Source organism: Dreissena polymorpha, chromosome 1, assembly GCF_020536995.1.
Source record: "Dreissena polymorpha isolate Duluth1 chromosome 1, UMN_Dpol_1.0, whole genome shotgun sequence".
Taxonomy (NCBI): Eukaryota; Metazoa; Mollusca; class Bivalvia; order Myida; family Dreissenidae; genus Dreissena; species Dreissena polymorpha.
The window spans coordinates 159,516,603-159,540,664 of NC_068355.1; the positions used below are offsets into that span (position 1 = coordinate 159,516,603).

At 35.5% G+C, this 24,062-nt stretch overlaps 1 protein-coding gene across 2 annotated transcripts in view; it reads left to right on the forward strand.

Moving 5' to 3' along the window:
• LOC127858181 (actin nucleation-promoting factor WASL-like) overlaps nt 1-13,395 on the forward strand; it is a 39,073-nt gene extending 25,678 nt beyond the window's left edge. Inside the window, exons 6-12 of one of the 2 annotated variants that reach the window (XM_052395157.1) lie at nt 1,452-1,639; nt 1,944-2,100; nt 2,768-2,944; nt 3,237-3,556; nt 7,881-7,895; nt 9,296-9,401; nt 11,579-13,395. In XM_052395157.1, coding sequence (XP_052251117.1) covers nt 1,452-1,639; nt 1,944-2,100; nt 2,768-2,944; nt 3,237-3,556; nt 7,881-7,895; nt 9,296-9,401; nt 11,579-11,631 — 1,016 coding nt within the window. In that variant the 3' untranslated portion in view covers nt 11,632-13,395. The remainder of the gene's footprint in view (nt 1-1,451; nt 1,640-1,943; nt 2,101-2,767; nt 2,945-3,236; nt 3,557-7,880; nt 7,896-9,295; nt 9,402-11,578) is intronic. The other variant, XM_052395161.1, reaches the window with a different exon arrangement.
• The last annotated feature ends 10,667 nt before the right edge of the window (nt 13,396-24,062 follow it).

Here is a 24,062-nt window from a genome sequence, read left to right on the forward strand (position 1 = left end):
TAAAAAAACTGTTTATGATCCAATATAACTGGGGCTGATGAGAAGCATGGTGTCATTGTTTTTATGTGCTATAACACAGCAACATTGATTTGGATGCCCCAACAGAGTGGAAGGCATGAAGTATTATACTTGTCTGTTGATATGTACGTAAGTACCTACTTATTGGAGCGTGTGTTTTCATTTCCTCTTTTAATTCTGGATGTATATTGGTCAAGCTTTTATAATTCACTTGAATGACTTAAATGTGAAGATGATTGTAAAAAATTGATTTTTACCTGCGACCAGTTTTGGCACAATTATGTCCTTTTGTCTGTTTTTTACATCTCAAAGATTTCCCCTCCTTTTTAGCTACGTGGTAGATCTTATGTTGGTGATGGTGAGGTATTTGGCTGCAGAATTTTAAGCAGAATTATGCCCTTGGTCTGGGTTTCCACTGTATAATTTATAGTCCAAAATTGTGTGCAGATGATCTTTATGTACATGTAAGGAATTATTGGCATTTGTCTTTGTTTTTTCACTTCATATTATTAGCATATTTTCTTGTCTTTGAGTTTCATTACAAAAGTTGGTGTTCTGTCTTTTAAGGGTTTCTTAAATGATCTTTACTTTTAAAATATATTTATGAATGTAAATGCTCATTAAAAATGAAAGTATTGACAGTATTTTATTCAAATTGTTTATTACATATGTATGTTAAGCTCACCTCAAGATATGTAAATCCAAATATTATTAAAATGTATTTTAAAGTACAAGAAAAAAGCAACAACACCAGTACTGTTTGTGTATTGAAATATTTGTGACTTAAGGGAGATTACTGTGTGTGAGAGTAAATGTGGTCAGCAGATCCTGTTTAAGCTGATTATAGACCCTTTGAAATTCTACAAACTTAACACGAGTCAAATCAGCCACAATTTAAAATTGGTTGAGGGCAGTTTCTGTCTGATTATATTTGGGCTTGGAAAATTTACATAATGTATTGAAATATTTTGATTGCATGATTTAATTGTAAATCAGGTTTTGTTGAAAACAAAAAGTGTTTCTTTACGGATATTTTTTACCCTGTCTTATATTCAAGTGAACACTTAAAAAGATGAAATGTAGGCAAAAGTTGGGAAAGTTGGGACCCCATCTTATAGTCAAAAGAAAATATGGAAGTACCCCAAATGTTGTGTACTGAACTCTGTAATTGCCTTGTTGATTTTTATCAAAGTAAAACATGTGAAGTACCTTAATGAGTTCATGTATAATGGTGGAATTTGGCTTTGATAAGTTTGGTCAGAATGAAGGCCCATTGTCTCTTTGGAAATGTTGTTCATTTGTCCATTACCAAATACCTGCCGTGGGGACTCATTCTGTGACACATTCCTAGTTTAGATAAGATCATTTTTTAGACATGATTGTGTGTCAGGTCAGTATAGTGTATTGCAATTTGATTGGTTGTCTATTTTAAGGATCTGGAGCGCCACCTCCCAAGGTCAACTTGACGGAAGTGAAGCCAAATAACAATGGGAAAAATATCCCAAATAAGAAAGATAAGGGAGCCAAGGGAAAGAAGAAAATCACAAAGGAAGATATCAGCACCCCTACTGACTTCAGACATGTCAGCCATGTTGGATGGGACCCAAACACCGGTCTCGACGTATGTAGACTAGCGCCAGTTTTGTTAAGCTTTTATAGCTGTTGGACAAATTGTAAAGAATAGACAACTCAGCAAAGGTTAATCATAAGCAGTTTTACATGTTTTATGTTGCTTTCACTAAATTGGTGAATCTGACAGAAAACAGGTAGGTATAAAACAGGTTTGTACTAAAACCCCAATATTCTTAAGTGTCTTGTATGGAAAACTAAGTAAGTGTATGCTAGCAACAACAGTTATGCACATGCATGGAGCCCTGTATTATAGATTCATTTGTGGATTAAAATAAATTTAATTGTAATAACAGATGCAGAAGTTGGATCCAGAGATGAAGACGCTGATGGAGCAGATAGGAATCGAGCAGTCACAAGTGGACGAGGAAACAATTGATTTCATCTACGACTTTGTTGACAAGCAGGGCGGTATTGATGCACTAAGGAAAGAGATGGCACAGCAAAAGTCTAGTAAGCATCATGTTTGTTGCACACTTTATCTATAGTATTGTAGGAAGAATCGGCCAATGGCCTAAAATATAAAAATATAAAATATGCCTAAAGACAACTCTTATTTGCTACAACATTTCATTGGGCGCTTGACAACCTTTACTAATTGTATAATGCTGTAAAAATAAGTTAAATCATTTTTAAGAAAAGCAAGAAGAATTTGTTACATAACATTTGCAGTCAAGGGCGGGGGCTGGTTGTATGAAAGAAATTTTTGCTGAAGATAAACAGTTTAATAAAATAGTTATGAAGACAAAATATTTACAGTAATGGTGCAAGATTTCTCAAATGACTGTAAAATAGTAAAATCTTGCCCCAAAGCCTTAGTTACGTTACAATTTTAATATACAGCTATGTGGAAATTTAACTTCTATGAAAATATAATCTTTATGTAATTATTAAACATGTCCTAAGGCATGGTTGTGAAAAAATACTTTAAAGGTATGGTAACTTTGCTCTGTTGGTATGTTGATAAAACATTTAACTGTATATTTTCCGTTTATGCTGATCAAACTTATGTCTTTCCTCAGAAACTTGTTCAAGTTATAGAAACAATTAATTGTCTTAAAACAATTTTTATCAACCCTTATTCTTGCATATCTAATTTTGATTTTATTTCTATTTGAAGCCCCGAGTGGTCCGCCTCCACCCCCACCCAGCAGGGTACCAGCTCCAACCCCCGCAGGCCCCAGAGGGGCCCCACCACCCCTGCCGCCCACCGGGGGCCGCCCCCAAATGGCGCCCCACTCCCCAAGCCCATCTGGAACCAGACCCCCTCCCACACCAAACAGGCAACTAGGGCATGGTATGTAATGTGAACAGGGTTTGATAGTTGAAAAAACGCTAAGCACATAGAAACTTTGATTAAAATCTTTTTGATGCTTTTAAATGTTGTTAATTATTAATTTAAATTTCACTAAATTAACTATAATCTCCTGCTGTGATGGAAGATAGACATCAGTTTAAGTGAATCTATGGTTTGTCAGGTTTATAAATAGGTATGGTTGCTAAGACAAATTTTAAACCAATTCATTTATCATATTTATGCATTTTAATCATGTTTCTTCACTTTTTTTAAACATTATTTTTCACCTCAGGTGCGCCACCGCCTCCCATAAAAGGGCCTGCCGCCCCACCCCCGCCACCCCCAGGTCGTCATGTAGCTCCTCCCCCACCCCCTGGGGTGGGAGCACCACCACCTCCACCGCCCCCTCCACCTTCGGCACCAGCTGCACCACCTCCCCCTCCAATGGGTGCCATGCCATCCAACCCAGGCCGGGCGGGACTGCTTAGTGAGATTCACAAGGGGGCGGCGCTGAAGCCTGTGGAGCCTGGAGCAGGAGCAGGAGTGAGACAGGGAGGTGACGCCAGGGGAAACCTTCTGGACTCCATTAAGAAAGGAACTACATTGAGACCAGTAAATATCAACAAAATTAATCTTTATTTTAACTTTTTATGCCCCCCTTCGAAGAAGAGTGGGTATATTGTTTTGCTCATGTCCGTCCGTATGTCCGTCCTCCAGATGGTTTCCGGATGATAACTCTAGAACGCTTAGGCCTAGGATCATGAAACTTTATAGGTAAATTGATCATGACTCGCAGATGACCCCTATTGATTTTCAGGTCACTAGGTCAAAAGTCAAGGTCACTGTGACCCAAAATAGTAAAATGGTTTCCGGATGATAACTCAAGAACGCTTATGCCTAGGGTCATGAAACTTCATAGGGACATTGATCATGACTCGCAGATGACCCCTATTGATTTTCAAGTCTCTAGGCTAAAGGTCAAGGTCATGATGACCTGAAATAGTAAAATGGTTTCCGGATGATAACTCAAGAACGCTTATGCCTAGGATCATGAAACTTCATAATGACATTGGTCATGACTCGCAGATGACTCCTATTGATTTTCAGGTCACAACGTCAAAATTCAAGGTCATGGTGATCCGAAATAGTAAAATGGTTTCCGGATGGTAACTTAAGAACGCTTATGCCTAGGATCATGAAACTTCATAGGGACATTGATCATGACTCGCAGATAACCCCTATTGATTTTCAGGTCACTAGGTCAAAGGTCACGGTGACCCGAAATAGTAAAATGGTTTCCGGATGATAACTCAAGAACGCTTATGCCTAGGATCATGAAACTTCATAGGTACATTGATTATGACTCGAAGATGACCCCTATTGATTTTCAGGTCACTAGGTCAAGGTCACGGTGACCCGAAATAGTAAAATGGTGTCCGGATGGTAACTCAAGAACGCGTATGCCTAGGATCATGAAACTTGATAGGTAGATTGATCATGACTCGCAGATGACCCCTATTGATTTTCAGGTCACTAGGTCAAAGGTCAAGGTCTCAGTGACCCGAAATAGTAAAATGGTTTCCGGATGATAACTCAAGAAGGCTTATGCCTAGGATCATAAAACTTGATAGGTAGATCGATCATGGCTCGCAGATGACCCCTATTGATTATCAGGTCACTAGGTCAAAGGTCAAGGTCACAGTGACCCGAAATAGTAAAATGGTTTCCGGAGGATAACTCAAGAACACTTATGCCTAGGATCATGAAACTTCATAGGTACATTGATCATGATTCACAGATGACCCCGTTTGATTTTTAGGTCACTAGGTCAGAGGTCAAGGTCACGGTGACCCAAAATAGTAAAATGGTGTCGGGATGATAACTCAATAACGCTTAGGCCTAGGATCATGAAACTTGATAGGTAGATTGATCATGACTCCCAGATGACCCCTATTGATTTTCAGGTCACTAGGTCAAAGGTCAAGGTCATTGTGACCCGAAATAGTAAAATGGTTTCTGGATGATAACTCAAGAACGCTTATGCCTAGGATCATGAAACTTCATAGGGACATTGATCACGACTCGCAGATGACCCCTATTGATTTTCAAGTCACGATGACCCGAAATAGTAAAATTGTTTCCGGATAATAACTCAAGAACACTTATGCCTAGGATCATGAAACTTCATAGGTACATTGATCATGATTCGCAGATGACCCCTATTGATTTTCAGGTCACTAGGTCAAAGGTCAAGGTCACGGTGACCTGAAATAGTAAAATGGTTTCTGGATGATAACTCAAGAACGCTTACGCCTAGGATCATGAAACTTTATAGGTAGATTGATCATGACTCGCAGTGACCCCTATTGATTATGAGGTCACTAGGTCAAAAGTCAAGGGAACTGTGACCCGAAATAGTAAAATGGTTTCCGGATGCTAACTCAAGAATGCTTATGCCTAGGATCATGAAACTTCATAGGGACATTGATTATGACTCGCAGATGACCCCTATTGATTTTCAAGTCACCAGGCCAAAGGTCAAGGTCACGATGACCCGAAATAGTAAAATGGTGTCCGGATGATAACTCAAGAACGCTTATGCCTAGGATCATGAAACTTCATAAGGACATTGGTCATGACTCGCAGATGACTCCTATTGATTTTCAGGTCACTAGGTCAAAGGTCAAGATCACGGTGACCCGAAATAGTAAAATGGTTTCCGGATGGTAACTCAAGAACGCTTATGCCTAGGATCATGAAACTTCATAGGGACATTGATTATGACTCGCAGATGACCCCTATTGATTTTCAGGTCACTAGGTCAAAGGTCACGGTCACGGTGACCCGAAATAGTAAAATGGTTTCTGGATGATAACTCGAGAACGCTTATGCCTAGGATCATGAAACTTCATAGGTACATTGATTATGACTGGCAAATGACCCCTATTGATTTTCAGGTCACTAGGTCAAAGGTCACGGTGACCCGAAATAGTAAAATGGTGTCCGGATGATAACTCAAGATCGCTAATGCCTAGGATCATGAAACTTCATAAGGACATTGGTCATGACTCGCAGATGACTCCTATTGATTTTCAGGTCACTAGGTCAAAGGTCAAGATCACGGTGACCCGAAATAGTAAAATGGTTTCCGGATGGTAACTCAAGAACGCTTATGCCTAGGATCATGAAACTTCATAGGATCATTGATCATGACTTGCAGATGACCCCTATTGATTTTCAGGTCACTAGGTCAAAGGTCACGGTCACAGTGACCCGAAATAGTAAAATGGTTTCTGGATGATAACTCGAGAACGCTTATCCGATCATTAAACTTCATAGGTACATTGATTATGACTCGCAGATGACCCCTACATATTTTCAGGTCACTAGGTCAAAGGTCAAGGTCAAGGTGACAAAAAATAGTAAAATGGTTTCCGGATGATAACTCAAGAACGCTTACGCCTAGGATCATGATACTTCATAGGTACATTGATCATGACTCGCAGATGACCCCTATTCACTTTCAGGTCACTAGGTTAAAGGTCACGGTGACATGACACAGTAAAATGGTTTCTGGATGATAACTCAAGAAAGCTTACGCTTAGGATCATGAAACTTGATAGGTACATTGATCATGACTCGCAGATGACCCCTATTGATTTTCAGGTCACTAGGTCAAAGATCAAGTTACAGTGCCAAAAAACGTATTCACACAATGGCTGCCACTACAACTGACAGCCCATATGGGGGGCATGCATGTTTTACAAACAGCCCTTGTTTTTTTATTGTCAAGCCGCGGCCGTGCAGAAAGCTGGATAGAACAGTTACAATGGTCGATTGTATGTGTGTGTGTATGTCTAAGCTTAGTATATGATGGTGTCTGTGTTTACAAATGAGGAGACGTCATTTTGCATGTGACACCCGTCAACTTACCTCAAGGGTCACACAAAGAGGTTGAAGATCATATTTTGCCATAAAACTGCTTGTCCCAGTTCTTCATTCATAATTCTATTTTAAACTAATTTTTAGTATATGTTCAGCGTGTGGAGGCGGTGTATCATGCCTCAAAGGTCACACTTACAGGTCACTGGTTAAGTTTGGCCATACAACAGATTTTCTTGGCTGTTACTTCATCATTTATCATGTAATTTAAAATATTTACCACAAATTTTCTCCATGTGGAGGGGACATGTTCTGTTTAACAACTGTCTCTGTATTCAGAATGTCATGATCACAACTTAAGGTCAAAGGACAGGACTGTCCAAAATTATAGGTGTGAAATTTGGGTTTGGTTTGTGTGGCTAACTGACCTTATCATTAATCATGCAAATTATAAAATAATTTATCAGAAATGTTTACAATTTGGAGAAGTCATAACCTGCGCAAGCCATACCCCTTTTCAAAGGTCAAGGTCACTCTAAAGATCAAAGGTGAACAGTTGCATAGTGCAGCTTAATAAATAATTAATAAATGCAAGAATGATTGACAATCGGCGTGACATGTTTTTTAACCGTCATCTTGCTAGTTTATCATTGAGTATTTAGAATTTTGTTTCTTTATTAAAAAAGGTTCATTTGTTTTCTGTCATAAAGTATGACAAGTCTATGTGTTTTCATTTTTTGGTTCATTGTGTCATTTTATAATTTACTTAGCTTATTTAAAAAGTTTCACTTTGTTAAAGAATTTTATACTGCAGTTATAGCAATACAGGTATCGATTATATTGCTAATCATTCAAAGTACACCTCACATTATGTTTTGTATGTTTTAAACAATGTTGCAGTTAAAAAGTTTCTATTCCTGTGTATGTGAATTAATTTTAAACCTAATCTTTGCCAACTAAATTGACAATAATTTATGCAACAAATATTAAATTTGAATGCTAGGATGTTATTTTCAACATTGTTTCTATTTCTGTTTGTTTTCACTCATTCCAGTCTATCAGAGCACAGGTAGCATCATCTCATTCTCTTATGAGTGTCTTTTTTTATATCCATCTGCTGTTGCATAACTGTGTTGTGACTGGTTTTGGAAATAAGGCATTTTGATGGAGTCAAAAAGTTGTTCCAAGAATTTCTAGAGATTCAATAGTATTCATTGTTAAAGTCTAATAAGTGACAAAACAAAATATGGCAGTTTAAATTTTGCAAATATATTATATTAAATGCCTACCTTACTTTAACAACATAACACAAAAGTTAAATTGTACCACATGTGAGGAACTTTATTTTCTTGATTAACATATTTTTTTTTAAACAGTTTTTCTTAAGATATGCATGCATAATTCCAATGCCTGACATTCCGATCTCAATTTAGTTCTTATAACCCAACTTCAAGAAAACACATTTATTTGATTGACTGCTATTTTTTTTTATTGTACATGTTTTAACACCATAGACAAATAGTAAGAAAATAAGCAATGCTCAGGGAAAATGGGGCTTAATGCATAAATCTGATGGGTTGTCTCAGATTAGCCTGGGCAGTCCACTATGGGGATGCACAGTTTCATCTGGACAACACTGAAAGCACTCGAATTGAGCCTGATTTTATCATAGTGTGTCTCAAATGTTTCATTTTAATGTTAGAGGGACATTTTTACTCCAAATCAATGCTAGCAGTACTATCCTGGTAAATTTCTTTTGCTTATGTACAACCCATGTCTATGTTTAATATTGTTAAATTTTAATTTGATGTAACATGTAATTGCTAACATATTTATGTTAAACTATGTGATATTTTTCTTCAACTAGCTTAACAAATCCTTGATATTGAAAAGGTTTTAGGTGAAGCATTCATCTTGCTGCGAACGTTTATAATAGATTGTCTTTCAAATGACTGCTTTCTTGTTGATCTTAGAAAGTAATTGCTATCGGTTTTTTTATGGTAGCTGGTTGAAAGTTGAGCTAAATGCTTTCAATGTGTCATATTTAAATGTTTCAATTATATTGTTGTTAAAAGGACCATTAACTGCTCCTAACTTGAGCCAACTTATCGCTTATTCTTCTGTCTTGAGAGAGGAGTCTGTATAATGGATGGAACTTGGGTAATGGATAATTGTGAAACCATATTTTGTATTCAACGTTTCAATCAGATACAAAAGTTCTACTCTGAATAATTTTATTATGAATTCTGGAATTGTTTTCTGTAGATTTTAATAAGGACGTAGAAATACATTGTTTATGGATGAGTATATCCTTTTATCTTTCAACTAGGCTATGATTGTAACAAAAATGTTGTTCATAAAGCAATGGCATCTCTAATTGAATGGCTCTACAGAAACACCAGCTTCATGCTCCTTCCTGGATTATGTAGAGTTATGTGCCACTTACTGACCTTTTGATCCCCGCCCCAGGTGGAGGTTGACAATAGCCCTCCTGCCGCTGCTGAGCCCAAGGGTGGGATTGTTGGAGCCCTGGCTGCAGCCCTGGCACAGAGGAAGAATGTCATGCAGGATTCAGGTATGCGCAAGTCTTGGTTGTTATTTATTGATGCATAGAAGGTTATATTTGAGTCTTTCAGATGGTTGGTTTTTCCACATCGTGTGTGATTAACATCCAGATGCTCTTCTGATTTATGGCCCTTGAATGATCCGAAATTTGCCAAATTAATGTTGTCTGCTCTCTAATAAGTTAATCCGTTCATTAACAGAAGTTTTTGTTAATTAACTAGTCTTGATAAAACTTTAGATTTAGTAAGCTTGAATAAAAACCTTATTCTGGAATTATTTCGGGGCTGGTCAGGTGAAGTTAAAAAACAATCTTATTAAAAATAGAATGTAAGTTTCTGCTCAATTACTTAAGTTTTGAACGTGGTGTTACTTCGAAATAGTATACAGGTAGCTTACCTGCAAACCCAGCTTGAGATGCATGTAGGGACCAGTCAGGTTTTGTCAAGGTCACTGCTATAGGATTTTTTATGTCCCCCACTATAGTAGTGGGGGACATATTGTTTTTGCCCTGTCTGTTGGTCTGTTGGTCTGTCTGTTGGTCTGTTTGCACCAACTTTAACATTTTGCAATAACTTTTGCTATATTGAAGATAGCAACTTCATATTTGGCATGCATGTGTATCTCATGAAGCTGCACATTTTGAGTGGTGAAAGGTCAAGGTCAAGGTCATCCTTCAAGGTCAGAGGTCAAATATATATGGCCAAAATCGCTCATTTTATGAATACTTTTGCAATATTGAAGATAGCAACTTGATATTTGGCATGCATGTGTATCTCATGGAGCTGCACATTTTGAGTGGTGAAAGGTCAAGGTCAAGGTCATCTTTCAAGGTCAGAGGTCAAATATATGTGGCCCAAATGGCTTATTTTATAAATACTTTTTTAATATTGAAGATAGCAACTTGATATTTGGCATGCATGTGCATCTCATGGAGCTGCACATTTTGAGTGGTGAAAGGTCAAGGTCATCCTTCAAGGTCAGAGGTCAAATATATGTGGCCCAAATCGCTTATTTTTAACCAGGTTTTTTAACCAGGTTTTCTGAAGGAAAAATTAACCAGGTTTTCTGAAGGAAAAAACTGGTTATTAGATTGGCGAATGCGGGCGGGCTGGCTGGTTGGCTGGCTGGCTGGCGGGCGGGCGGAACAAACTTGTCCGGGCCATAACTATGTCGTTCATTGTCAGATTTTAAAGTCATTTGGCACATTTGTTCACCATCATTGAACGGTGTGTCGCACAAAATAATTACGTCGATATCTCCAAGGTCAAGGTCACACTTTGAGTTCAAAGGTCAAAAATGGCCATAAATGAGCTTGTCCTGGCCATAACTATGTCATTCATTGTGAGATTTTAAAATCATTTGGCACATTTGTTCACCATCATGGGACGGTGTGTCGCACGAAAGAATCACGTCAATATCTCCAATGTCAAGGTCGCCACGACTAAAAATAGATTTTTTTTTAAAACAAACTTACAAAGGGGGTTAATTTTGTTTGTTCATTTCAAAAGTTCAGTTTGAGTTTTCTCCCTTTATCAGATTTTTTTTTCACAATTAAAACCTGGTTTTGTGACAATTTTGTCCCTTGTATGAATACTTTTGCAATATTGAATATAGCAACTTGATATTTGGCATGCATGTGTATCTCATGGAGCTGAACATTTTGAGTGGTGAAAGGTCAAGGTCATCCTTCACAAGGTCAAGGTCATCCTTCAAAGTCAAACGTCATATAGGGGGACATTGTGTTTCACAAACGCATCTTGTTTTCATTTAATAACTTGGCATTGCATGTTCATGCCAGTCAGATCAAGATCAATGTCACTGTTACTTTAAATAGAAAAACTGTTTCTGCTCAAATACTTTCAGTTCAGATGGATCGAGGTATTGCACTATTTTCTTTGTTGGTAGCTTTCCTACAGACCTTACTTAAGATTTGTTTTAATTTAATGAGATGAATGTGTTAATTGGTTAAGGCCTGGTTTGATATCATTGTCATTTTCTATGCCATTGTTTTTACAACAAATTAATGCATGATTCACAGATTAACATTACACAGACCTATTAACAGCAATATTTTGTTTGCATATTTGGTTTGCATTCTTGTTTCTGCTACAAATTGCAAAAGCTAGTTGTGTGTGAATAAATGCACAGGAGAGATGTCAATGAATAAATGTATGGTGTGTTTTTAAGATGACGATGATGAAGGCAGCGATGACATTGATGATGAGGAGTGGTCAGACTAGAGATTGATTTGCCAACATAGACTACCCATACCGCTAGTGCATTTCTGATTTCTGACTGTAAAACATATAAACAACAAACTTTGTTCAATGTGAAGCTCAATTCTTAACAGTTAACTACAAACCTTTATCTTTGTCTGTTATTAAATAACAAAAAAAACTTTTCTACTCGTATGTGTCCATTTAACATGAATCTTGATTGAAGTTGAGTAATACTAGTATCTTATTGTTGTGTTTTTTTAGCTCATCTATATTTTGAAAAAAAATTATGAGCTATTGTCATCACCTTGGCGTTGGCGTCAGTGTCGGCGTCAGTATCTGGTTAAGTTTTGTGTTTAGGTCCACTTTTCTCAGAAAGTATCAACGCTATTGCATTCAAACTTGGTACACTTACTATCATGAGGGGACTGGGCAGGCAAAGTTAGATAACTCTGGTGTGCATTTTGACAGATTTATGTGCCCTTTTTATACTTAGAAAATTGAAAATTTGGTTAAGTTTTGTGTTTAGGTCCATTTTATTCCTTAAGTACCAAAGCTATTGCTTTCATACTTGCAACACTTACTATCATAAGGGGACTGTGAAGGCAAAATTATGTAACTCTGACTGGCATTTTGACAGAATTATGTGCCCTTTTTATACTTAGAAAATTGAAAATTTGGCTAAGTTTTGTGTTTAGGTCCACTTTATTCCTAAAGTATCAAAGTGATTGCTTTCATACTTGCAACACTTACTAACTATCTTAAGGGGACTGTGCAGGCGATGTTATGTAACTCTGACTGGCATTTTGACAGAATTATGGGCCCTTTATACTTAGAAATTGAAAATTTGATTAAGTTTTGTGTTTTGGTCCACATTACCCCTAAAGTATCATAGATATTGCTTTCATACTTGGAACACTCGCAAACTATCATTAGGAGACAGTATAGGACAAGTTGCATAACTCTGGTTGTCATTTTGACAGAATTATGGCCCTTTTTTTACTTAGTAACTTTGAATATATGGTTAAATTTTGTGTTTAGATCCACTTTACTTCTAAAGTATCAAGGCTATTGCTTTAGAACTTCAAATACTTTCATGCTAACATGAGGGTACTGTACCTGGCAAAAGAATTTTACCCTGACCTTTGAATGACCTTGACTATCAAGGTCAAATAATTAAATTTTGCTAAAATTGCCATAACTTCTTTATTTATGATTAGATTTGATTGATACTTTGACATAACAACTCTTACCTGACATACCACAATAGACTCCACCCAAACCATCCCCCAAGCCCCCCCCCCACCCCACCCCAGAATTATCCCTACCCAAAATGTTTTTTTTTTCATTTTTTTTTTAAAGATCATCTAATAAATGACTACACCCTCACACTATACCCCCCACCGGCCCCCCCCCAAAAAAAAATTTTTTTTTTTTGGAAACATGGTTAAAAAACAAATTTTTTTTTTTTTTATTAATTTATTTTTGAAATACCATCCAACCATCCCACCCAAGAATACCCCCCCCCCCCCTAAAAAAAAATTATTATTTTTTGCATTTTTTGAAGATAATGTAATAAATGACCACACACCCACACTATACACTCCTCTCCACCCCACCCCCTCCCTCCTTTGTGATTGAAGTATTGAGATAGGTCCCTTCACCTTTAAAAGAAAAATAGATGAGCGGTCTGCACCCGCAAGGCGGTGCTCTTGTTAACTTTGTCATTATGTCTTCTTCTTTGTGTATATTGTGTAGTCTTTTTATAAAATAAACCTATTATTTACATTTTATTTAGTTTATTAATTGTCAAATTTAAGTTGTTACAACAAATAAAAGTTATGGCTGATTTGTCACGATTTATGTATGACATCTATCTAGCCTAGGAAGAAGACGCCCAAATTTAAGTTATTACTGAATTTTTAGTTCTTAACAAGTAGATATGAGGCACACTCTGGGGAAACCAGGCTTGATGCATGTCCTTAAAGTGTGTCCCAGATTAGCTTTTGCAGTCTTCTCAGGCTATTCATGGACAACACTTTCTGCTTTTATGGAATTTTTCATTAATTTAAAGGAAGTCTCTTCTACACTAAAATCCAGTCTAGGCGGATAGTGTCGACCCTGATTAGCTTGTAAGAACTGCACAGGATAATGTGGTACGACTCTTCATGCACATCCATCAAGTCTGGTTTTCTCAGAGAGCTGTTTATATATATTATTTCATGAGTTCCCAAAAAGGTTATGTACAAAACACCGAGAAAATATATACAATTATTATTAATATAAAAATAAATTAATCTTGGATGTTGGAGCTAATCAACTATGCTTCTGAATATTGGATCTTATTTTTTTATTGTGGACACAGTGTGTTTGTTAAGATGTTCTTATGTTTGATGGTTTACCCTTATATTTCCAAGTCTGTGACAAGTAAATAATAAACATATTACAAAAGAAAATAATAGTAAATTGACCATTCCAACAAGCATGAAAGCTAGTATTTAAAAATCAAAAACTTTCTTTATAACAGCATATCAAAATAACCTAATAATATGCAGATTGAATTTTCATTAGAAAGCTTTGTGGATGACCATCAATACAAAACCATGTTTTTATCCGAGAATGACCAGTACCGCATCCCAGAGGGGTACCGATTTAGCGTTTTCATCCGAGTGGGGGACCGTGTTATACACCGTGTGTATGTAGATAAACAAACACGCAACACTAAAATAATTTTTATAATGATGTTTAATTTTGATTGACAGGCATTTAATAAACCATATACAGACCAGCTACGAAATAAAAATATAGGTGGTCAAAACGTCATTCAGTATGCTTTATACAAATATAACAGTTGTGAGTACAGCGATTAAATCTGATAAAAAGTATCCGTAACTCAATCATTACAATTCCTTTAATACATTACAGCGATATTGTTGTAGAAAACATTCATCAATATGCTCGATACTGTAATATACCATTCATTAATAAGATAATGACAATTGATAAGAGGCGTTCAAACTTAGTTATGACAAAACAATAAAATGACCATTTAACACGTATATAGATCAATACGATACATATGTATAACTATCCTTGACTAAAATGATTCATATATGTAACAGCATATTTTGTGCAGCAACGTTTTATTTTCAATTGTTAGTTATTCAAACAATGTGATCATGTTAGGTCGGTTTCTGTAATATACCGAGATCTTAATTCTGAATACATGATACACTCTAAAACAAAATGGCATTCGTAATTAAATGTATTACACACACAAATCTGTCGCCTGTAGGAACGGGAACAGGTTTGGCCCATCTTTCACTTTCTACATGTTATCATGTGTGAATTAAGAGCATCTTAATTTAGAAAAACCTATTCAAAAGTTTTATATTGTGCACAAATCTAAAATGGGCTGACATTTAAAAATTGCATTCTTTTTATAAAAATTGGCTCTGCTTGAGTTGCGCAATCTCTCCAGTTGTTAATTAAATTATTATTTAATCTTTGTTCAACATTTGAAATAAATTCCTTATCATCGTCAAAATCTTGAAAAAGCCTTGCCTCTTGAAATCTTAAGTTACATTAAGCAAGTCCTTAAGTAATGAACACCAGTAGATTTTATTAGAATGAACATTTCAATCATTAACCAACATTAAATAGTCTTTCTTATTGTCTGATGTTCTAGTAAACCCAATCCAATACTTAATAATATTAACAAATCTGGCACCTTGGCAAGTAAGACGATCAAGTTTGCCATATACTTAATAATTTAGTGAACCTCTTTAAACACTGAGGATTTGTTTACAAAATTGCATATGAACACGTTCATAGCATAGCAAAACCCAAATCTTCTCTGCCATAGTTCAACATTTGCAATATAAGTATATTATTGAGATTTAATTTATGACTCACAGAAATATCATATTTATTCATTAAAAAAGCTTTCAATGCTTTCCTGAAAGTGTAGTTTGTGTTTCCGAAAAGGAATCTTCGGGCGTAAAAACAGTCAGAGATATTTAATTTACTTTTAATGTCAATCCCTTTATCGTAATAGTTAAGTGGTTAGAAGTTTGTCGCCCACCTTTTCAAAAATGATGATTTTCGTTTTTTCAGTGTTTACAATAAGTTTCTTGCAGTAAATCTATTCCTTTTTGCTGTTACTGGACATAATCATATCATCCGTATAACGTAAAAGGGACATTTTTAAAGGCATTGACATCAATACCTGATCAATACCTTCCTTTTATGTAAAATTTTAACTATAAGTCATTAAAATACATAGAACATAAAATTGGGGACAAACATTCACCCTGCCAAACTCCAATCATGCATAATTATCACTTAATTCGTTACAATGTTTAACTTTGGATTTAATTGCATTGCACATCGATCTCTTTATAGCCAATTCAGGACTCCGAATACCTAATGTTATCAATTTATACCATAAATTATCCCGGCGTTGTCATGTGCCTAAGTAAAATCTATAAAAGCACAATACAACTGTTTACCATGATATAAAATATGAGTATATATATATATATATATATATATATATATATATATATATATATATATATATATTATGGGCTTATTTCGGTTCTAACCTTTTTGATTTCCTGTATTGATATAGGTATATTTAATTCCTAAACAATAATACTAAACTCAGTGTTTCACACAAAGTTCACAGGTGAAAAAAATCACGCTATCTGGCTTATTAATACTTAAATAAGCAAATTTATCAATGTTAATGTTTGATATGTGTAAGCCAGAAGACTGTTTTAACATTTTCCAATAAAGTTTGGCATTTTTATATCTTCCATCTTCCATTTTTTGGTTTGATTATTATTTAAATTTAGCTTGCTTAATACTCGTTTTATATTTAGTTCTGTTCTACTGTTCTTTAAAGACGACTGTTGTTGTTTTTCATTTATAAATGTATGATTATAACACGATACCATATGCGAGTAACAATTATTCATATTGTTGCTTGAATATATATTTTTAAAGTCCGGCTTGGGCTCAAATTTTACATGTTCGTTACTGTCGCTAATTAAAGACACACACAGTGACACTTTAAGTGTGATAATGGTAGTAAAAATACATAAAGCACCATATATTTGATGAATACAACTTTCCCAATGTTTACAAGCTTACTTGAAATTATAGTTACTGGCATATGTTTAGCTTCAGAACAAAGTGAGGACAGAAAATCTGCTAACATGTTCGTAACTTATTTTGTATTGGCCAGCTTTGGCATAATTAACAAACAAAATCTTAAAGCATCTGACTTATTGTAGTGTTCTAAGTTGATAAGTTTCAGGATGTCATATCAATTCAAAATGTTTAATCTATAATTGGTGATATAGTACACTGCTGTAGACTAACGCGATGAGAAAAAACAACAGCAAACACAGGATCAATTATGATTCTTACACGTTTTACAGGTTTTTAATAATAAGCCATTTTAATGTGAGTCCGATTGGATATTGTTGACTGATAATTTCATAAATGCATGATTCAGTAACCGATATGTTCCTTACTAAATGCATGCACTTATTCTTCGGTAGAAAAAAGGAATGCAAATGAACTCTAAAAGTATTTGAAATTAATAACAGGATGATATAAATTTGTCTTTTCAGCAAATAATGTTTCGGTGCATTTTTACATAAAATAGTGGTGTGTTGAAGAAAACTATTTGCCCGGGGAGTAAGAGCCTATATGGCACTTGTCGATTTATAGTAATGCACTGTACAACATTTTAAAAGTTTCAACCGATTTGGATTTCACGCCTGCGTTTCGTTCAATTAATTCAAATAGTTTATATTAATTGGTTTTACCATTTTATCATAACATAAAACGTTACCGGTGGTAACGAAGGTTTATGGACGTTTCGAACATGTCAAAATACAATCAAGTCATTTCAGATATCTAATTTGTTTATGCACGTAGCTTCTTTGAAAGGAATTGTTTGCAAAATAAATGTATGTGTAAATTCGCATGGTTTATGTAAAATATAAGTATATCATGGCCGAGTGCTTCAATTTGTTAATTATAATACAGAACACTAATAAAATACAATGATAAGTTACAATGAAATACTTTTTCACGCAAAAATAAAATGTGCTTCTCAAATTATGATCTAGTTTTATTTAAGTTACAAATATAAATGCAGCGAGTGCTGCACCGTTACATAACGAATATTGAATTGATGTGTTGATAAAAACTATAGCAATTTACATTTCAACATTTTTAATAAATTACATTAAACGTTTGAATATCTCTGATAGCAAAATCTTAATTTATTGTAAGTAAAACATTTTATGAGATATTGAAATTATTAATGAGTTGTTCACGGCAGATGTTCATTCCTTTTTGAATTCTTATCGACATATTTACTATATCACTTAAGCTCTTCTTAATATACAAAAGGAACACTTATTAGATGAGTTTTAACCCATTGCATACTATATGATTGATCGTTTCGTAAAACAACATTTTAAAGCGTTGTAATGTCATCAAATTTTGACGTTTTGATGGGCATTGACGACATACATATTGATAAAAGAATGTAAAGAGTCTTATGCAATTGTATTTTTTATGTTTAGTTATCTTTTATGGCAGTCAGTTCCAAATAATCGGTGGCCTTTTGAAAACAATATTGTTAATATCTATGCAATGTCCCAGAATGCATTCGTCTTTGTACTTAAGCCAAATCTTATTCAAATGCCATTTCGTTTTATGAATTGAATTATTGTCTGTTGTAATTCAGTTTAATAGCGCTTCAAAACCATCGTTTGTATCATGTTGTTTGGATGTTTTCTGCTAAAGATGTTGATTATATAAAATTGATTAAAGCGTCGGCAATTGTCTGCATTGAGCGCTAAATTAAAAGCATGGCCGCCAACGGCGAAACTAAAATCTGTGAACTTATTAGGGTCAGTAAACACTTTGACCCCCAAAAATTTGGTGGCCATACCTAGGTTTCAGGGGACACATAACACATACATATCATCAGACATAAAATTACCAAGAAATTCAACATTTTGCCAAAAAGCCACCGACACAATACGAAGGACAATACGTCCATAACTTTTTACTAAAACTTACTGATTGTTATGTCAAACACTGTAGTTGCGGAGCTCAGGAACACTTTATTGAATTTTTGATACAACTAAGAAGTTGAATAATCACGAAATCCAATTTATGACATTCAGCTGTCCACTAGTACCTGATACACAATCACATTTGTACATAGCTTTTTGTAAGAGCGTTAAATTGTCGGTGTCTTCCTCCTCCTCCTTAGTTCTCACCTCTTGTGAATTAATTGCATTAGCACAGTTTTCAGTTTGGCAATGGCCACATACAGCAGTGGAGGGAAGTCCATAGCATCTAAAGCTGCATCAAGAGGATTTACATCTTAAAGATCACTTATAATCAGTTCAAATAATTAATCAGGTGCAGCATTGTTCTGAGTCATGATTGGAATTAACTGGTCATTGCCCTGTCTCATCCCCATTCTATCGGTTTCTGAAAGACTGTATTTACAGATGCCGAGTTTTCTTAAAGCTGAATCACTGCAACTCATTGCAAACTTTATCTCATCAAATTTAGTTCTAAAAGGTTAACATCATACACTGTGTGATCCTTTGACTGTTTGTTTACGTAAGAGCGGAAGGAGATGGTCTAATTGTCCCGTTCGGAGCAATGCTAGAGTAAGACGAGCAAATCTGTAGCCTCACCAAGGTTGTGGTGCTATGACGGGATCGTCCTACTGTTGCTTACACAATATCAACGTCTTCATCTCCTGGTTACAAACCGACATGACATCTCTATATTTTGTATGAGCTAAGCTTATCAAAGTAATCATGCCTGCCTTGTTTTTGTAAAAAGACAAACAGGCATCCTTTTTGCATGAGCATTCTCACGATAGGGTTCACGTTATTTTCTGGTCTTTGGCGTGTGCTATCTTTGATAGAAGGGTCGTCTTCGTAACCATCGAACACCACTGCCGCTTTTCCGTAATGCTTTACTGCAAACGGCATAAGACTGAGCTATATGTGTTGCCCTTTTTCCATGGTAAACGATAGAGCAAAAGCCACACTCAAGCACGTAACAATCCGTTTCAGGAATACTGTTCATCACAGCCTCACATGATGCATCTACAGGATTGTCTCAAATTGTCTAAGCGATCTGAGCATTGTCTCCCTTAAGAAGTATGATCTTGGCTTAAAAGAGGGCAGGAGTATGTGGGCTCAGTTCATACCACAGTATGTCTGCAAGGGAAAGATCTTCATATTTTGACACTACTAGGAAAAGTTCGAACAGAAGGGCAGGATCATCGACACGATCAGAAGCAGACTTTTCTTTGATATCTATTATGATCTTGTTACCAACCGTCTCAAATGCATGAATATTTTAATCTGACCCAGCTACAATCCCATTGACAATGTTTTTTCAGAGTATTATCAGCTGTGTAGAATGAGAAAGGCGTAATCTTTGTCTGCATTTTCTCGCGATCAGAATTTCTTTTGATGCGCGCCTCATTTGAGTCTTTGTGGAAATCCTGTATCGCACTTTGAGCAGTATCTTCATCTCGGGATCTAACTGTGTCATTTCGGCTATAAGCTGGCTGTGTAGGCACTTTCCAACAAGAAAATTGCCCAACAAAGCCCTCTAACCAGCTTTCTCTGTCACACTTATCTTCATCTTTAGGACGACCAGATTTGTTTGCGTTTGAAATCGGGGGTATTTTGAAACTCTATTGGCACAGATTTGAAAGACCGATCATGTGCACTACATGAATGATAATAAAGTCTGCTGCATGTAAATATCGTAAAAAATATTCAATCTGTCCCTTAACAGCAAATCCCTACTCATCTGAACGGGAATCACAGACCTCTAAAATTGTTATAATTTGTGTACTGCTGACGACATGTTTGCGAACTTTAATTGCAACCTCTATTACAAGATCGTCCTCCCGCTTCACTATAGTTTCATTTATTCCCTTCACGCCCTTCCACTGAATAGCAATCCAATCATTGCTGGAACCCTCCATCTCCTCCTTGCACATTATACATTGATCTTGTGTTAGCACTTATTTTTTAATCATTTATGTAAAAAAAGAGACACTAATTGATTGCTTACTGCCCTGATTTAAATTGATGCAATATAAACATAATAGGCCCAATAAAGTGGCTATGTTGACACTTGTAAGCTTTAGAAAACAAAATGTGTTAAGAACACACAAGACTGATATGTTTGTACAATGGTGGTCCGTATTTATATTTTGTTGTTTATGACGCTCAAGTTTCAATATCGGAATGGATACTTTATACAAGGCTGTACTGGGTGTATATATTTAAAACAAAACTTGAATTTTTTTTATTGCAAACTTACGATAACAATAATAACAAATGCATTCTTCTTCTCTATTGCCCCAACACCCAGTCACTTACATTTTACTTATCTTTACTGTTCATTTCTTTAAATGAGGAAATTACAATAACGGTGCTGCATTTAGAAGATGATATTATTAAAATGATCTTTTACTTTCATGCCCTGTATAAAGATTTAACACAAACCAACTCTTTCATTACTGGTTAAAAGAAAAAAAGAAGGATTCTTTGTTGTTGTTTTTTTTACAAAATCACATGCATTAAAAGTTAATTATACCTGCAGACGGATTGCAATACCGTATAATTACAACAATAACAAAGAAAATTGTACTTTCCTTGCCTCCATTTGATTTCATTGTGTAATTTTCAATGCAATGCAAATGGAGAACTTATCATCAATGGAGGTAACTCTTCAAAACGTCTTTTATACGACACAGGCGTAGTCTCAAACAGGACACGTATGCTGGTTTAAGTTGAACAATATGTGCTGTCTGAAAAATTGATTTGTACCAGTGCAACAGATGGTTTAATATGTTTACATAGAAATAAAAAAAATTAAATTACACTGACTAATGTTTAATTATCTTATTGTGTTCTTAGCCCCCCTCCCCCCCCCCCCAAAAAAAAAACAACAACAAAACAAACAAAACAACAACAACCTAAGTAAAGACACACAAATCATCAAATTTGAGTGGAAAGTCACGTATTTATCATAATCAATAGGTTATGGCGGCCATCTTGGACGCCATCATGAAAACAAGACAACTTTCCGATGGTCAGATTTTGGTAAACTTTTGATATTTATATAGGACCTCCAACCCTACCAAGATCAGTTAAAAAAATAGCATTTTTTTCATATATTGACCCGACTAACATATTTTCACCAAACTACTGTTAGAACTTCTTAGAAAATTCACAAAATATGTTGTATTTACCCCTTCTCTAACGTTGTTTGGATAGAACCGCTCCGTTGACACTCATTGTCGTCAGACCAACTTATAGAAAAATCCTCAAACGACATATCGCCCATTCACTTAATCTTAACTTACTTTACATAAAGACCAATCTTTCACAATTATTCCAACGTTGCTGAAATGGTTGCCCAACCCCGTCAACAAACAATTTGCCGGAGGAAGAAGCAATTTTCTTTATGCAATTATTTTGAACACAGTGCTTGAATCATTCCTCTTTATTTATACACAAATTGATGTTTCGTCTGGTATTTTTTCATTAGACACTTGAAAATAATGTCGTCGGAAACTGTTTAGATTTAAAATGTTATTACAGAAATATCTCGTTGGTGTTTACAAATTCCAAAAAAATGCTTTGATTTGTTTCTTTGTGGAAAAAATGCCGATGCCATTTTAAGTCATATTTCGTAAGTTTTCATTTCGAAACAAAAAGTCACACATATACATTTTGGGGGTAATTCTTTACCAACCTATTTTGATTTTGTTAAAATATAATGGCTAAAGAGAGCAATATGTATTCCCCTTAGCTATCACACCTGCTTGACGTATCTTCTGATAATCCTTACGTAATAAGCCAGTTGCGGCAATCCAGCAGCTGGAGTTTCACTTCTTTATATATAATTCTAAGTGAGTATTTTCTAGCAAACCAACAACAGACATTAACAAACACATTTATCACAATAAATAATAATCTGTAACTGCTTTATTTTCATTTATTAAATAAAATATTGTAGCAGTACATTTTCTATACATCTATGATAAAGGAATACAATTAGACAAAAGGTCAACATATGATAAATTATATGGCATTTATATCAATATTTAAATGCATTACCTTTGTAGCCATAACAAATACACGTTCTAAAACTGTACACACGTTCCTTAAATATACCTAAAGTAAAAATACTCAGTTGCATGAAATGCCCTTCTTCAGTGACCGACAACTAATGACACAGCTATATTATATTGGCCTGAAAGTGATCACCTTGATTTTAGCCAGCATGATTGACACATGATTTTTGGACATCTCTTAAATGACATTAACGTTGCATGAACATTCTTCGATGAGTATTGGTGATGTGAATACGATTTCTCAATACGAACAAAGAAGGCAGCACGATTGACCTTTAAAGATGACCCTTACATTTAGAAGGGCGTTATGGAGTTATGCTTTTTACTCATCGTATCAATAACCATAACACAGTCTCCACAAGTTGAATATTAAGCTCAAACCTTTTAACTTGAAATATTATCTTAAACTGAAGCCAACATTACTGACTCATGCATTCTGCACATTATCTAAATGATCACACCATTTGAGACATGTTTCATGATGTCATTGACAATGTATAGGAGACATGAAGCGGAAAGTAAAATGGAAGCTCACATTTGGATGATTACTTTAACATTGAGCTCGCATGACTGACTTGTGCCATCTGTCTAAATTCCCATTTAAGGCAAGTTTCATCAAAATCTGTTAATTTGAGATATTGACTTGACAAAAAATATGCATCGGAAAGTACAGTGGAGGATTAGACTTTCAATAACGACAGTGACCTTCAGCCGGCGTGATTGACTCGTGACTTCTGAACATCGTGTCAATGCCCCAAACGTGCGAGGCAAGTTTTATGAATATTCGGCAACGGGAACAGGAGATATTAAGCGGAAATAAAATTGTTGCAAAAAGAGTTGCGAATTGAAGGACTGGCGGACGGATGTACGGACGAAGGGCATATATCTAATACGCCCTCGCTTCGCGGCAGGGGAAAATAAAAAACGCACACTAGCAGATAAATTTAACACGCAATAAGAAAGCAAAATGTGATGAAATAATCAGTTCTGCTAAATATGTATTCTGCATGTTGTCACTAATCAGACCATTCGTCTACGAAGTCACATCCTGTGACTTCATCGCTATCGTCCGTATCGTCACTCTCATATAACTCCTCACTGGCAAGTTCCTCGCAATATTCCGATAAAAAGTACAATTCATTTAAGTTAATGGAAACGAAAGCCTACATGCAGCATAGTGAAAATGAAACAATGTTCACTTACGTTAACAAAGATTGTTAAAAATATAAACGAC